This window comes from Galleria mellonella, unplaced genomic scaffold (assembly GCF_026898425.1).
Source record: "Galleria mellonella isolate WM207_F2 unplaced genomic scaffold, CSIRO_AGI_GalMel_v1 utg35, whole genome shotgun sequence".
In the NCBI taxonomy this organism is placed as follows: Eukaryota; Metazoa; Arthropoda; class Insecta; order Lepidoptera; family Pyralidae; genus Galleria; species Galleria mellonella.
The window spans coordinates 3263450-3281111 of record NW_026442082.1 but is presented as its reverse complement, the minus strand read 5'-3'; the positions used below and the strand labels follow the sequence as shown (position 1 = coordinate 3281111).

The 17662-nt window shown below is 35.4% G+C and overlaps 1 protein-coding gene across 1 annotated transcript in view; it reads left to right on the top strand.

Moving 5' to 3' along the window:
* LOC113514283 (zwittermicin A synthase ZmaJ) overlaps positions 1–17662 on the top strand; it is a 47183-nt gene that overhangs the window by 26049 nt on the left and 3472 nt on the right. The window contains exons 2-14 of the mRNA XM_026898329.3: positions 4485–4610; positions 6054–6201; positions 7254–7387; positions 8848–9024; positions 9825–10051; positions 10940–11216; positions 11599–11766; positions 12166–12324; positions 13265–13404; positions 13654–13744; positions 14545–14757; positions 15623–15764; positions 16907–17049. Of these exons, the coding sequence (XP_026754130.2) occupies positions 4490–4610; positions 6054–6201; positions 7254–7387; positions 8848–9024; positions 9825–10051; positions 10940–11216; positions 11599–11766; positions 12166–12324; positions 13265–13404; positions 13654–13744; positions 14545–14757; positions 15623–15764; positions 16907–17049 (2140 nt within the window). The 5' untranslated portion in view covers positions 4485–4489. The remainder of the gene's footprint in view (positions 1–4484; positions 4611–6053; positions 6202–7253; positions 7388–8847; positions 9025–9824; positions 10052–10939; positions 11217–11598; positions 11767–12165; positions 12325–13264; positions 13405–13653; positions 13745–14544; positions 14758–15622; positions 15765–16906; positions 17050–17662) is intronic.

Below are 17662 nucleotides of genomic sequence, written 5' to 3'. Positions count from 1 at the left end.
CGAATTCAATGATAAATTTGTCACGATAGTTTTCAGGGGGAACCGCGTGGAGGTCTGTTAGAGTTTATTGATAGTAAGGAGGACTAACCTCCCCATTACTAACAATCTCTTCCCCCCTATCGCCGTGTGTTGCCGGCATAGAACAGGCCAATTCTTTCTTTCCTGTGATTATCGTAAAAGGCAGCAAAGGGAACTTAATAGTCGAGCAGCAACGTCCCTTTTAACACATCACCAAAGCCTAACTGCGGTTGCCAACTCGCTTGTCAAACGTGGCAACTACTGGCAAAACCCCCCTTATGGAAGCCTATGTTCAATAGTGCACAATTAACGGCTGGTGATGGTGATGATGATACAAAAATCCTGTATCACTACATAGTGATAATTGTTCATATTAATCGCTAAAACCAATGAACACAAAGGTTTTTACTCAAAATTGTAAAAAAAAAAATACCCAATCTGGCAACACTGATAACAAATTGTTTTTATCTGGTAATTTGAACTATATTCTCTTGTTTGTAAATATCATTTATGTCTGCGACTGAAGGACTTGTTTCCGTGGTCATAAGTAAATAAAAAAAATACAAATACCTATCATATTGTACGTGTATAAAGTACTTATAGATGAGCGTAGATTTAGTTCAAGCGAGGTCAAGGGATATAAGACAAGGAAGTATTTATCTTTGGATTTTTTACTTTTTTAATACTCTCATTACCATTCGTACATTGTATGATTACCGTAGATGATGCTTTAATACTAGTTTGTTGCATCAGAAGGTTGTGTTATTAATAATATTTTTTTTATTACTGGATTTACATGAATATTATTAAAATAGTTGTAATGCAAATTAGTCGAGTACGTGTACTATTATTAATTAAATTATATGTAAATAAATATAAATAGAAGGATCGACCTGAAAGAGATTCAATGTGGAAAAATCATACGGCTTGCCCGTTCTTAAATATTGAACAATTTGATAAAGAAATTGGTGCACTGGGGTCTACCATGAAATGAAATTCAGAATTTTTCGGGATCAATTTTCTATTTTTGATTATATCGAAATTAGTACAGTAAAAGGAGCTTAACATTTCCTTCGGTATAAATCCTACCATAGTAGTATAGGTATGATATTTTAACATATCCAATATGTTTAAACGGTATGCTTCATAAAAATAACAGCTACTTTAATCGTGACAATAAAATTAAATAACAATAAAAAAAATTTATAACAATATTTAAAATAAATCGTTAAACAACAAAATGTTACGGATTTAGAATTAAAATAATTTTGAACGCGGAATCGTATTTTTACAATTTAGATTTTCCTACGTAAAGAAAAACGACAGTCTTAATCACAATATGGGCCCAAGATGGGTGTAAATCTATTATTACTAATATTATAAATATGAAAATGAGTTTGGTACCTCTTAGCACATTAACGGCTTAACCAATCAATGTATAACCGTATCTCATATATGGTATACATATATGACATGGAGAAAGATATAAGCTACATTTTATCCTGGTTAATGAACGTTTTCTGGTCACCCAGACAAAGTCGCAGTTAAAAGATAGTTGTAAAAATAATTATAAATTATTATTGCTTTATTCAACTTTGTTTAATAAATTTAAAAAAGTAACGTAATATAGCCATACAAAATAGACAAATCAAGAATCTCCTTCTTTTGGAAGTCACATGACAAAGAAAGTTATGAGATAGTTGCCTGGTGACTTAAATGAGAGTACAGAGAGTGCTTGCGTTTGCGCAGCGCCTGAAGAATTTATTCCTGTTTCATAAATATGTATAACTTGTTCATGAATATAAATAAATTGTAATATTAACCTGATTTTGAAGATTTTTCCTTGAAATGAATAAAAAAGCCAATCAAGTGCCCAATTAGATACTTGTTGCCTTCAACTGAAGACGGTAACGCTGTGACATGCTACAGGTTGTTTGTTTTAACTAAGTGCCTATAATTTTTGTTGGTATTGTTTGTTCGATTGCAAGCCCTTGATTTAGGAGAATATTCTTCCTAATTTCTTTCACTAGATAAAGAAAATACATCGTTCTAATAGAAATTATGATGTATAAAGTATAATATAAGGTCCTGTGTTGATTATAAACTGTTCACTTTTGTGTAATTTATTTATTCTTTATTGACCAATTTACAAAAAAAAAATCTGTTACAAAATACGGACTACTACTACGGACTATAAATACTATGATATACATTTTCTCCCATTGGTAAAACAGAAATGTAATTATGCGGTGAAAATATTGAAAATTGTTGTAGATAAACAATTACACTTACGTATCGACTTACAAATCATAACATATATAATGGAAAACTACTGCACATTATGATTATATAAATATACATACACGAATACATTAAACAAATATTACTTACATATACAAATATATATCATAAAAACCTACATACAAATATAAATATACATACTTATAGATTATTTACTATAATACCAATAAACAACGATAGAGATGAAAGGTGATGATGCGGAAGATGATGAACTGCTTTCACAGCTTCTTCAAAAGATATTCGTAGACTTTACTCTTAAAAATAAATTAAGTCAATCCCTTAGTTATTAAAGTTTTCTGAATGTTTTTATAACTTACTTTGACTTTTAATGGCTGATAACCAAAATCATAGACAGCTTACCATATTTTCTTTTGGTCAATAAAGTTATTTAAATAAATAAATGCAGGGGATTTCTGTTTTTTTTTTTATGAATGATAATGGAATGTTAACCCCGTCTGCGTTATCGGTGTGCGCTGACTGGATACCAGTGATAGGTGACAGGTGAGAATGAAATTGAATTCCACAAGAATTTACCTGATAGGATATATTGCTAGCGATGACCTGTTACTAACAACACCAGAGGGAGACTTTGTACAAAAGTCGTTTGCTTGGGTACCTCTGTCCCATTCGTGTTTCTACCGTGAAGCAATTGTGTTTGCATGGCTGTGTTTCGGTTTGAATGGTGGGATATGGCGTGAATTTACAGGGTACAGAGGAAAAACACCTGAGTCCTCAGGAATGGCAACGCATGGGAAGTATAATGGGCGAAACAGTATGCTCTGTTAAGTCCATGGTACTGCTCATGTCTATAGGCGACGGTTACCACTTTCCATCAGGTGGGCCGTCAGCTTGTTTGCCATTCTAAGTTGTATAAAAAAAAAAACCTCTTCTCCCCGGAAATCCACTGTAGGCAATGGGTACCACTTTCCAACCATCACTTATTCATCTACCCATTCCTCGAGATAAATCGTCAGTTGTTATCTAAAAAAAAATCAGCACCTCCTAAAAATATAATGTTTAATCAATTCTTCCGAAACGAATTAATCAAACAAATTGTACATACATTAGCGTATCCTACAATCAGTGGTGATTGCATGTAAATTGTCCATAATTGCCTACCAATTCGAGCAATTACCTCAATCAACATTGTTCGTGCCATGACAATGTCTTATTGGCAGAATCTGTTGGTTATTATATCGCCAATCACAAATTGTGGAATCAAATTGTATATAACAAATTGTATATAACATTGTATATAACAAATAACTACTAAGAATAGCAAACAATCTGATGGCTTGCACTATGGTAATTAAATTATAGTTCCATGATTATGTTTCCGAGGATTTATTAGTAATTAAAATGGAATGGTAAAGCCATCTGTGATATTAGCAATATCATAGCCCTATCAGGTCGACCGTCGTGGTTAATCCTTATGGAATTCGTACTATACGTAACCCTATTATCTGTCACTGGTGCCTCGCCAGCGTATACCGATCCAGCAAACGGGGTTACCGTTCCATTATCATCCATAAAAAAAGAAACACTGAATCCCCTACATTTATATTTAAATAACTTTATTGACCAAAAGCAAAAGCAAACATTCCGTACCAATCAATCTTCGGGATAAACAGTGGTAGGTTGTCACACACACACACACACACACACATATATATAACAGGAAATTAACATGCTCACCATGTTTGCTGTTTCTGACAGCGCCGTACGCCCCCTGAAGAAGACTTCCGGATGAAGTCGAAACAATTCTCGGAAATGACAAAAACGATGAGTTCGTTATTTTCCCATCGTATACGTATATCGCCGTGTGGTCCCGGCACTAGAATAGGCCACCCCTTCTTATCCCATGGGTGTCGTTAAAATCGCCTCTAAGGGAGGGCGAGGAATGGGCAGCGGAACGAAGCTTCAAACAGAAACACAGCTATGCAAACACAAGTGCTTCACAGTAACAACACGAATGGGACAGAGGTGCCCAAGCAAACGATTTTTGTACAGTCTCCCTTTGGCAATTACTTCAGTAATACGCATGGCAATGACTGGCAACTCCCCCCCCCTCCCTCTCCCGAGGGAGAGTCATATGTTCAACAGTGGACAGTTAAGGGTTAATATGATGATGAAGGTGGAATTCAGTGTTGTGAATTTTGTTATAGCGGTGATGGGCTCCCTGCCTCGCATGTCGGTGGTGAGCGGCGGGCGGGCGGTGGTACCGGCTGCGCCGCTGCCGACCCACCTGGCACGGCTGGCCGCCAGCCAGGAGACGGCTCTTGTATATTCAGGTATTTAAAAAAAAACAAATATTGTAAGAAAATTGCTCAGACCCATGCCTGTGGCCATGCTAATATCCATGGTATTCCTCATGCGTCCTCTTGAGGTTTTTTATGGGTGATAACCTCGCCTGCGCTTTCGATATACGCTGGCGGGGTACCAGTGAGGGATGATAGATGACGATGAAAGCAGGTCAGTTAGTCCATCTACTAGAATTAACCACGATAGTTTCCAGGTGGAACCGCGTTGAGGTCGATTAGATAGGGTATATTGCTGACAATGGGTCAGTTAAATCCTATTACTAACAATTCCTTTCCCCCTTCTCCTGAGGTTATGCCTCCAAACCCTATAATTTCACTACCATATCCCACACTTGAAACCGAAACCTAACCTTGCGTGATTGCTTCACGGTCAAACACGGGACAGAGGTACCCATGCCTGTGCCTTACCGAATAATCGAGTTGGCGCAGTATTTAAAAATAATTCATAGTTTTCTAGTCATGCAATTGTATACCTGTATAGTTCCTAATCTGTACCCAACGATGAGTGCGTGTTGTGGCGTCTACAATGGATAACGAGCTTCAATAGAGTCGTCATTCATAAATTGTATTGTGACCTATTTGTCGAAGGAATTATTCAATTTGGTTTTGATTAATGTCTAGATCAGAAATATTGGATATAGTAATTCCTTTTATGTCTTTGGTGGTATATTGTTGAAATGAAATAAGTTTATTTGCATTGAAGTCTTAAAATTTTTTAACAAAGACCACGTAGTACTAAGTTTGGCATCTGTTAATTTTTCTCTTTTTTTTTTTTATTATGTCTATTAAATATTAATATTATTTATTTATTTATATACTTTTGTACATTCACTTATAATATATGTAGATATTAGGTATTACAAAAATGTACACAGGCGGACTTATCTCTTAAAGAGTTTTTTTTTTCAGTTAACCTTAAGAACCTGAAGGGATGAATTAATACATGAAGATATTTTTTTATAACATTACCACTTTTACAGTTAATTTAATTGGACAGACAATAAAAAAATTGGATACAAAACTTTTTTTTTAAACTCCACACATTTTTTCAAAATAATAGTGAACTATGAGATAAAGGCGACAAAGGAACAAACTATAAGTGTAAGAAAAGTGGGAATTGTCGCTTAAAAAATTGAATGTACCAGGGATATGTGCTGTGATGGTTACATAGAACGATTCAAATTTACCCTTTTATCCCATTGCTAGCAATATACCCAACCAGGTCGACCTCCTCGTGGTTCCCCCTGGAAACTATCATGGTTAATTCCTGATGAATTCATCATGATGCGCTAACTGGCCTGTTTTCATTCTCATCGATCACCCTTCACTAGTGCTCCGCCAGCGTATCCCATTAGCGCAGGCGGGGTTACCATTCTATTTTCATCCACCAAAAAAAAATTCCCTTTTTTTTAGATGAAACCTGCAATGCTCGTATCAGTTATGTGGAAATGGAAGCTCAGACGAATGCGATAGCGAAAGCGTTGTCTAAACGCGCCAGACCGACTGGCGCCAACAGGGACGGTGACTATGTGATAGCTGTGTGCATGCAACCTACACACAAGTAAGTTTAATATTCATAAATCAAACTCTCACTATACGCCATAGTAAGAGTTGAGTTTGAAAAACTAATTTATGAAGATTAATTTATTTAATTATGCAAATTTATTTATTTATTTAAAATATATAAACATATCATGTCCACGGTCAAATTATATAATATAAATAAAAAATATATGCTTACGACTATTACTATTGGGGTCAACGTAACACTTAACATATTTATACACTAGTAAAATATTAGTTGTTTTCACCTTCTCGACTTATATCTACTTAAAAACATACCCCGTCCTGTAACCCACAGGAAAAAAGGTACATATGCCCCAGTTTTTTTTATGTCCGTCTTCTACCTCGTCTTCTATGTGTGCTAATATTAAATATAATAGATAGTAGATATAATATAATAGACAGTATCCCCCGGCTCCACTCGCATGAATTAGTACATAAATTATCCCATGTGCTAAATTAGCATATACCTACTTGTGTACAAATTTTATTCAAATCCGTTCAGTAGATTTTGCGTGAAAAATAAACAAACATCCATTCATCTATCCATCCTTACAAACATTCGCATTTATTATGTTAATAGAAAAAATAGTTAATTTATGCATGCAACTTAGAATGTCAAACAAGCTGACGGCCCACCTGATTGAAAGTGGCAACCATCGTCTATAGGGTACCATGGACATAACAGAGTATACTGTATTTCCCTTGATACCCTTCCTGCGTCCTTATTCTTAAGGACTAAGGTGTTATGGGTTTGTATCCTGTAATTATATATTTTATTATTGTATATATTTTATTACCATAAATGTTTGTGACTTCCCACTTAATAAATGAACCCATGTGTATGTAATTTTACACTTTCTAACTTTTTTGTGAGAATACAAACATATGATGAGAAATAATGGCTCTATGATATTTTTTATTATTATTTATCCAGTATCTACTAAAAATGTAGATATTACATTTTTAGGAGAAATATTCAATAAGATACTTCATCACAAGTTATTACACTTTTATTGACAGAATAAATAACATTTAATAATTTTTCAGTACAGTGTTAACATTATTAGCGACTTGGAAGGCGGGGGCAGCGTATGTGCCGATGGAACCCAGCTTCCCACAAGCGAGGATATCACACATACTGCAAGACGCTGAGCCGGCCTTAGTTATTTATGATGATAGTGGTAAGTAATCATTTCTTAATAATTAAAATTTATTTTGTGTGTTTTTTTTTTCCAACCGGTTTAAAAAGTAGAAAGTTCTCAATTCGGTTGTATATTTTTTTTATACCACTGAGGTGGCAAACTAGCATACGACCCACCTGATGGTAAGCGGTCACCGTAGCCTATGAATGCCTGCAATACCAGAGGTATTATGCGCGCGTTGCCGATAATGAAGAAACCTCTTTACTCCCCTTTTGAAGAATTTTAGAAGGTTTGTTTTTTTTATGTTTGTTACCTAATAGCTCTGTCAGTTCTAAACCGATTTGGATTTTTTAATCTTAAATGATATATACTTACAGATTGGTCTCATAGAAGTTTTATCAAAATCGGTTAAGTGGTTTAATTTTTAGATCACAATACTGGTTTTGTCACAATTGAAGTTTATGTTTTTTTTAGGGACACAATTTTCAATTATTTACCTTCATGACAACTAGTTTGGACGTAAAATGTTACGCGAATGTAATGACAATATGATAGGCCATTGTGATACCGTGTCTGATACGTTCCGTTCTACACTGGGCATTGCGAATGGACTTTTTATCGGATACACATGTTCATGTCATGATCGTTATTTAAAAAAAACATCTGTAGTCTATTATTCAGATTTAAAATACTTAGAAGTTAAATAGAATAGAACAGAAATCATCTTTATTCAAATATTCTTATTTACAAGTTCTTTTTAATCGTCATTTTTAATTATTTTACTGTTGGGTTTGGAATGTTGTTAATTGTTGAGAAGAATTCGTAAGAAACTCAACAGTTACTCTTTGTAATATACGTACATTGTAATATGATACTGATACACTGCGTTGCATATCCACTCAGTTTTTCCTGAATTAACAAAGAATAACTACTTAATACTCACTTTTGACGCACGACTATCTGCACGTTAATGCACTTGATTTCATAACATAAGGAAATGTTGTTATTACAATATATTATCAAATTGAATTAGGTTAGAGTTAAGAACCATAGCCACTTTCAATTGACTGCAAAAATGAGAAAGTTCTCAATTCGGTTGTATTTTTTTATGTTTGACAGTTCTAAACCGATTTGGGAAATTCTTTCTTTAGTTGAAAGGATATACTTACAATTTAATCCGGTTAGAATTTTTATCAAAAACGGTTTGGTTTTGTAATAATTGAAGTTGGTTTTGATTGTGGGCAAAATCTTTAACTATGATGCTCTTAATTCAGGATACATAAAGACACTATGTAACATTTGAAAATTTTGAAACGTTTCATTTTTCCAAACGAGCTTCTTTCATTCTTGTTAAAGTAGCGTCATTAAAATATTATATATACGTGTGTATATATATATATATATATATATATATATATATATATATATATATATATATATATATATATATATATATATATATATATATATATATATATATATTGCAAATTTTATTTCAGCAAATCCAGCTATGTTCGCCGGCAGTGGCATCCCATCGGTGTCTTTTGAAGAATTGATTCAAGAAGCCAGTGGACTATCCGCCGAGGAACTAAAAAGTCCGGAAGTGTTGGCTCACGCCGGAACAGACAGTATTGCTATCGTACTGTACACATCTGGAAGCACGGGTGTGCCGAAAGGTATGATTTTATACACTCTAATTGACATAGGTGTATTTAAAAGGAGGGTGTGTGGTCTATACTATGGCAAGCAAAGACAGTGTCTGAGAGTATATAGTTACCAGAGGGAGACTTTGTACAAAAGTCGATTGCTTGAGTACCTCTGTCCCATTCGTGTTTTAACCGTAAAGCAGTTGTGTTTGCATGGTTGTGTTTCGGTTTGAAGGGTGGGATATGGCGTGAATTTACTGGGTACAGAGGAATAACACCTGAGTCCTCAGGAATAGCAACGCATGGGGGTATCATAGGCGAAACAATATACTCTGTTATGTCCATGGTACTGCTCATGTCTATAGGCAACGGTTACCACTTTCCATCAGGTGGGCCGTCAGCTTGTTTGCCATTCTAGGTTGTATAAAAAAAATTATACATATGCCTTTGACATAGTAAAATATCATTGTAAGATATTCCAAGTTATTGTTACATAATAATTATCTTGAGTCATGTAGCCATCATATCAGCCGTTAACTGTCCACTGTTGAACATAAGTCTTCCCAAAAAGGGGGGTTTTCAAGTAAATGCCACATTTGACAGGCGAGTTGACAACCGCAGTTAGGTTTTTAGTGATATCCGGATGTTTTCTTCAGGGGGCGTACGGAGCTTTACGCCATTGCGTCTCATCTTCTGCCCGCAGTGCGAGTCATACATATATGTAATATATGTATGACATTTATATCATATATCATCATTTTAAAAAATATGTTTTAAAAATAATAATACTTCGTCCAGTTGGATCCTATATCATGCATGGCTACTTTCAGGTGTCCGTCTACCTTATTCGGCTATATGCAACCGACTCTGGTGGCAATTCCGGACCTTCCCCTATTCGAATACAGAGAAGACCTGTGTTTGGAAGACGGCTTTGACCTTTGTGGATTCAGTCTGTGAAATTTGGGGCCCTCTTCTACACGGTAGGACTCTGTTAATCTTATCGAAGGAGACGACTAGGGATCCACAAAAATTGGTGCGAGTTTTAGCTGAGAATCAGGTTAGTATATTTTATGAAATTTATATATTATTATTCCTAAAACCTTACACTAGGCATGGGCGATATCGGTACCGAACCGATATCTATATATTGGGTTTTGTCTTCTGGATATTGATCTTGGAAAAAAAGGTCATTACCCATTTCTATATTTCCCGTGTCAGTTGAATGACCTATATTCAATTCCATCAGGTTATTTATTTAGATATTATATATTTGATAATCGCTATTTAATATATATATTTTATATATATTAAACCAATAAACAGATATTGTAACTACAATACATATGTGAATATTGCTATACATTACCTATGCTTACTTCACATAAATTGTTTTTAAATTACCTCACACGTCAAGATTTCGAATTCAGCGTTTATCAAAAAATATATTAAATTTTACGAGACAGCGATAGGCTTGAAAAGAACGGATTATTACTAATGGCGAGGTTAGTCCTCATTGCTAAAAATATATCGTGTGAAGTCGACCTTCGCGTGGTCTCCTCTGAAAATCAACAAGGTTACTTTCTGATAAATTTATTAGAATGTCACGATGGGTTGACCTGGATTTATCCTTACCATTATTTATTGGTACTCAAACCGAGAACGCAGACGGGATTACAATTCCAATTTCAACGGGAAACGGACCCTATGTTACACAGAATTTATATAAATAATTAATGTGGGAATATTTAGATTTACATTAATGTTTTTTTTTTATTTATATATTTTTATTATAATAACAATAATACACGAATTGTCTGGTCCTCAAGTAAGGATACCTTGTGTTTGGAGGCACAACCATGACCATTCAGACAAGTTCATACCTAAATTGGCCTGACTTTTAATTACTTGCTCTGATTTTAAATTATTAATTACCGTTTTGTTCTAGGTTGAAAGATTAGTACTAGTGCCGACTCTCCTTCGTTCTATCCTAATGTACCTATCCCTCACACCTTCCGAAAGGCCTTTACAGTACCTAAAGCTTTGGGTCTGCTCAGGAGAGACCCTAAGTAAAGAGTTAACAACCCAGTTCTTCCGATACTTCGGTGACAATGGTGGATACAAACTGGCGAATTTCTACGGCAGTACCGAAGTTATGGGAGACGTCACTTACTATGTACTGGAGAAACTTAGTCAGTTAGACGTGTACAATACTGTTCCTATCGGTAAGTACTCGTATATTTTGTTTCCTGCCAGTACTTCGTATTGAAGATGAGATATTTTTATACTTAATCAGAGAAATTAAATTGTGAATAAAATAAAGGTATATGCTATGCTATTATACCATAAAGCAGCTTCCTTATGATTCCTTATTCAGATTTGAAAGAATTTGTGAATGGGTACGATAGTGAAATATTCTGTGATTCAAGAAGATCTTTATGTCACAGAAATTAACTCTTGTTTGGTACGAGCTGCAGTGCTGGCCACTACTAAAAGGCAAAAACGAAAAAAAAAACGGTCATACCTTTAATTTGTTTTAAATAAAAAACAAAAGTTACGTAATTAAGTAGCTGATTTCTTTGTTTAATTTATTTTTTTGCTTATCAGGTTCCCCATTAGACAACTGTGCGGTGTACCTCTTAGATGAGGAGATGAATCCGGCCCGTGAGACTGAACCAGGGGAAGTGTGGGTCGCTGGACATAACCTAGCAGCTGGGTACGTGGGAGCTCAGGGTGCTGATAAATTCTGTGACAACCCGCATGCTGACCATCCAGGTATGTGCCCCAACAAACCCCTTTAATTTAATGGGAAACTATACAGAAAAGTCATTTCATTTATGTCAGAAAAGTTTAATAACTTTGTATAGATCTTTTGTTCAATCTCAATTAAAAAAAAAATTGAAATAGTTAAAGTTTTGATTTATTTATTTAATTTAGATGCAGTCATAATTAATGAATAATATTTTATAAATACAATTACAATAGTAAACCTATATCTTTAGACTTAGAGCATAGATAAATTATTTCATTTATATCATTACAGTTTCTGTCTTTTGATCTTTAATCGAAACATTTCCAGATACTTAAAAGCACCAAAAATCAGGGACACAGCCGCTACTTAGTAAATCTAAATACAATTATTGAAGAAATAACTGATAAACATTTTCTTTGCAGACTTTAGCCGTCTATATCGCACTGGCGACTTTGGGATCCTACAGAAGGGAGTGATCCTTTACGCTGGACGTACCGACTCTCAAGTCAAAATTAGAGGTCACAGGGTCGATTTGCAAGAGGTTGACCGTGCCGTGACTGCAGTACCCGGCATTGAAAAATGTGAGTTTTCTTACATCCATTTTCTTTAAATCTACTATAATATTTTTTTTTTTTTACTGAAATAAGATAAAAATATAACAGCCTACACTGTTGTACACTGGATTAAAAAAGTTACGCGCCAATACTTGAATTGAGCCTAGAGGCTCAGTTCAGTTCGTATTTTAGAAATTAATATTTTTTTGTTCTTCATTTCGTATATGGGCAATCAAACATTTTAGTAATAATTTATTAAATATGGGTATATTTTATATCTAAAACCTACATCACAATGTGTCCTAATTTAATCAAGATCTTAAAGGTGCAATTTTTTCTATTACGTCGTATGTATGTAACTGCAATGAAACAATTAACTGAATTTATATATTTTTTTTACCTTATATATTCAATTCAAGATATTGTCTTTAGGCAAAAATGTTCTATAGCAAAAATGTTACGTAAGAACCCAGTAACAAATTTCATTACACCTCTTTTGAAGGCCTTTTTTATTTAAATAATATAAATCTTTTATAAAATTTCTACTTAGACTTAGAGTTTAACTAACTTAGAATTACAACTTTATGCGGAGGAAAGTAATTTAGTAAAAATTAGTAATAAGAACAATCCAGTGGTATTATTTTTTATGTTGGTTACCTCATTTCTCCGTCAGTTCTAAACCGATTTGGAGAAATCTTTTTTTTATAAGAATAGTTTCATAGAAATTATATTAAAATCGATTTAGTAGTTCAATTTTTGAATAAAAATAATTGATTTTGTCACAGTGGACGTCTGTTTTTTTCTTGTGGATCAATGTACATGACAATAAGTCCGCCTTTTGTAGCTTATAATTTTTGTAATGTAGTCAGTAAAGAATAGAATAAATAAATAAAATAAACAAAATAAATAAATAAAATATAAATTAATCGTCATTATTGTTCAATAACAACTATATTATATTCAACAGGCGTTGTACTATGCTACGGCTTGGAACGAGGGAACCCTGAAATCTTAGCATTTGTCACCATAGAACCAAGTGCACGCATCGCCGCGCATCATATTGAGGCCAGCTTGAAGAACTCTTTAACTAGCTACATGATACCGCAGGTTTTTTTTTAAATCTAATATATATATAACCTATATCGGTCGGATATCTTTTTTTCAAATATCTTAAAAATTTGTTATCCAATATTATTCTTTTATGATCAAAGTAGGATAACAGAGATCTATTTTTTCTCTAAAATTATTTTTTGTAGGGTCAAAAAGTATAAAATTCAAATATTATTATATTTGGTTACTTTTAACCTTCTGATCCGATTGGCCCTAATATTGAGTTTTTTTTTTATGATATTCCAGGTAATTGTGATAGAAAGCATCCCCTTGCTTGTGAATGGGAAAGTGGACCGGCAAGCATTGCTGAAGATGTACGAGAATACAAACAATAATGGTAATAATTAATAATATATTATTTTCAACGTTCATATCCTTTATAATTAATAATTTAACATAATTTGTCAACTGTTTTAATCATGCTGTGTATGACACCTGTCAAAGGTTTCAAATTATAAGTAATGGACAAAAAGAATTTCGACTTCATAGAAAAGTTAAAAAAATTACTTTCTTACTTATTGCTCGACTAGTTTCGAGACCAATGCGTGACCCTTAATCATGAACGGCTGTAACGCAGACGAAGACATTCGCGGCACCATCACCGATAAAAAAGACGGCATGCGGAGATCTTTGAGTGTAAACGAATCCATAGTCTTCTTAGTCTGCCGTGGTATTGTCACTGACTGCGTTAGTCCAAATTGGTTTCAAAACTAGTCGAGCTTTCCCGACCTAATTACACGTAAGTTAAAGTAGTTGGGGGGGGGGGGGAGGAGAGGGGGAAGGATTGTTAGTAACAAAGCCTAAGAACCCTATTACTAATAATATACCCAACCAGGTCTACCTCTCCGTGGTCCCACCTGGAAACAATCGTGCTTAATTCGAAGCGTATTCATCACGATATGCTAACTAATTTGTCTTTTCATTCTCACCTATCAATCCTCACTGGTGCCCCGCCAACGTATACCGGTAGCGCGGGGTTACTATTCTATTAATATTCAGTAAAATAAAACGATAGTCATTACATTAAAATATAATGTACGTTTACGAAACTTTTAATAACAAAATAATAAGTTTTTTTTTTATTTTTCTTAGTATATCATGAAAATAGAATATAATTATGGGAAATTCAAATTACAGACGACTCTGCAATCGCATTAGACATTGACTATACAGGCGTAGATGAACAAGATAAAGAAGCGGCTAAAGTTCTCTTCGAAACAGTGGGAGAAGTGCTGGGGCGCGCCGCCAGAGGAACTTTGTCCGTAAGAGCCGGCTTCTACGAACTGGGAGGGAATTCCCTCAATTCCATCTACACGATCACCAAGTTAAGAGAAAAAGGATACTATATCGGTGAGTGGATAAAATCTTAATAACTGCCCACCGCTAAACATAAGCCTCCCCCTTGGGGGGTTTAGTCAATCGTTGCCACGCTTGGCAGGCGAGTTGGCAACCGCAACTAGGCTTTGCAGATTTTAAAAGGTACGCTACTGCCCATCCCTCGCTCTCCTTAAATCGTTCCTTACGACACCCACGGAAAAGAGGTGGCCTCTTCTATGCCGGAACCACACAGCCTTAACTAGAATAATTTGTATTTATTACACAATTGAAATATTTAATAAAAATGTCAAGTCATGCGATACGACCAAATGTGGAAGGTGATATCCACCGAAATCACCTCAGTTGTTCTGTCAGTAAACGGTCTTATCCCAAAAAGTCTCGAGCGTCATCTGAGACAGTTGGAATTCTAGACTAGTTCTTTTCTTGGAAAGCTGCAGAAAGCTGTGCTCTTAGGTACTGCTCAGATAGTGTGTCAGTTTATCTCCCTGTAGCTCTCGATCACTGCCGACTGTGCTCCCCCTGGGAAGGGATAGTTTGCCATCTTTATTCCTTAAAAGGGGAGATGTGAATTTTTAAAAATAATAACAATACCGTCACACCATTCGCCTGTTTCTGAAATTACGATATCCTGTGTTATGAGGAACCAAACAAATATAAACCAAAACATTTACATCCGAGACAAATTAGAAAAACTCGACTTGACCGAGTATTGAACCCGGAATCGCATTTTGCAAAGCAACGAGGTACCGATAGACATATCGGTACCTCGCAGTGGTCGTCAAACTAACTTTATTAAAATGCACTAACAGTGAGTAATACATCTAGGCAAATAGTAGAGGTGTATGTACCTGTAATAATTTTAACATATTCCTTATAGAAATCAGCGAGTTCCTGGGCGCAGCCAACCTTGGTGAGGTACTGGCCAACATGAGTACGAGCCCCGACAGCGGAGCGGACAGCAACGAGCCCAAGTTCGCAGCCGAGCTCATGAAGGATGAGGACAAACAGCAGGTTATCGAGTAAGTATGTCTTTATTTCAAAAATTAACCTATGGCCACCAATGCGAAAATCGGGTAGGGGGGAAGGGATTGTTAGTAATGGAGACTGAGAATCCCATTGCTAGCAATATACCCAACCAGGTCGACCTCCTCGCGGTTCTCCCTGGAAACTATCATGGTTAATTCCTGATGAATTCATCATGATGGGCTAACTAGCCTGTTTTCATTCTCATCTATCACCCTTCACTGGTGCTCCGCCAACGTATCCCGTTAGCGCAGGCGGGGTTACCATACCATTTTTACCCATCAAAAAAAAATGCGAAAATCGGAGAATCGCACATATTGGAAGTCATTTGGGAAGGCCCATATCCAGCAGTGGATAGATGCAGGCTGAAATGATGATGATATTGACGTCTTTATTCTAAGTATTGATTTAAAGAAAGTTAGACCATCAAACAATTCGAGCGAAACAAACCTTAAGAAAGTTATGATATCACAAAATAATCTTGGGGAATGAATACCATAGAACATCTGTCCCGCCTAGCCGCCTCTAAAGGTTTTATTATTATTATATCAGACGTTAACTGTCCACTGCTGGACTTAAACCTCTAAAGGCTTATTATTGTTTTTTATGCAATAACATTGGCAATAAAAATCAGGTAGTTATAGATGTATTATTTATCTGTATTTACGTCGCATTAAGACCCGAACGTAATATCTATGTGACGTTCAAATGATGTTCCAAAAAGGTTTAAAAAATTCAAAAAATTTAATGCCCATGATATCTCCATGCATTGCTAACTCTAAGATAGTATACTTCAATACCCTATAATTAATCGCTGCATGGACATATACTGAATCATCCGTTCCTTTTATAAGAGGCGACTAACGGAACATAATAGTCCAAGGATGAGCAGTGAATTCACCATAATGGGCGAACTATCCTGATTTCATTTTTCACTGGTGTCCGCTATTGTATAACCGTTAGCACAGACAGATGCACCATTCCATCTTCATTCATTTAAAAAAAAGGATGGGCTGTGCTCACCTCAGAATTATTTAGTTCTTATCTTAGAATGAGACGGGATGTGTCTTTTATTAAAGTTGATTACTTTTCTATAAGGTCCAATTGCCAAATCTTTAACAACCATATTTGTTCCCAGCATGATAGTATCATCATTCTATGAGAAAGCGGAGTTGGAACAGTTCCTGAAACACGAGATTGATACCATGGATTACGCACACTGCATAGACGCGTGCTGGGCTGCACTGCTGCGGGCCAGGCTCAGTGTGGTGCTGAGGGATGGTGAGTTAGATAACGGAAACCATTCTTTTTTTTTTTTAATACAACTTAGAATGGCAAGCAAGCTGACGGCCCACCTGATGGAAAGTGGTAACCGTCGCCTATAGACATGAGCAGTACCATGGACATAACAGAGTATACTATTTCGCCCATGATACCCCCCATGCGTTGCCATTCCTGAGGACTCAAGCATTATTCCTCTGTACCCAGTAAATTTACGCCATATCCCACCCTTCAAACCGAAACACAGCTATGCAAACACAACTGCTTTACAGTTGAAACACGAATAGGACAGAGGTACCCAAGCAATCGACTTTTGTACAAAGTCTCCCTCTGGTGTCAAGTGTCATTCCCTGAACCATCAAAAATGTGTTTTTGAAGAATAATTCTAAAATACCTTTTTGTGATTTGACTTACACGTCCACTTGTTTCTATCTCTCAGAGATAATTACCAGGGTCTGATTAAGGGAAATGCAAATCGGGCAAATGCCTAAAGAGAGGAAAATAAAGAGAAGTTGACTGTTACAAAGGGCAGTAAATATTTTTGTCCGGACCATCAAAACTAATATTTGGATATCTTTTACTGTGATATTTTATTTCATGACATTAATTTTTC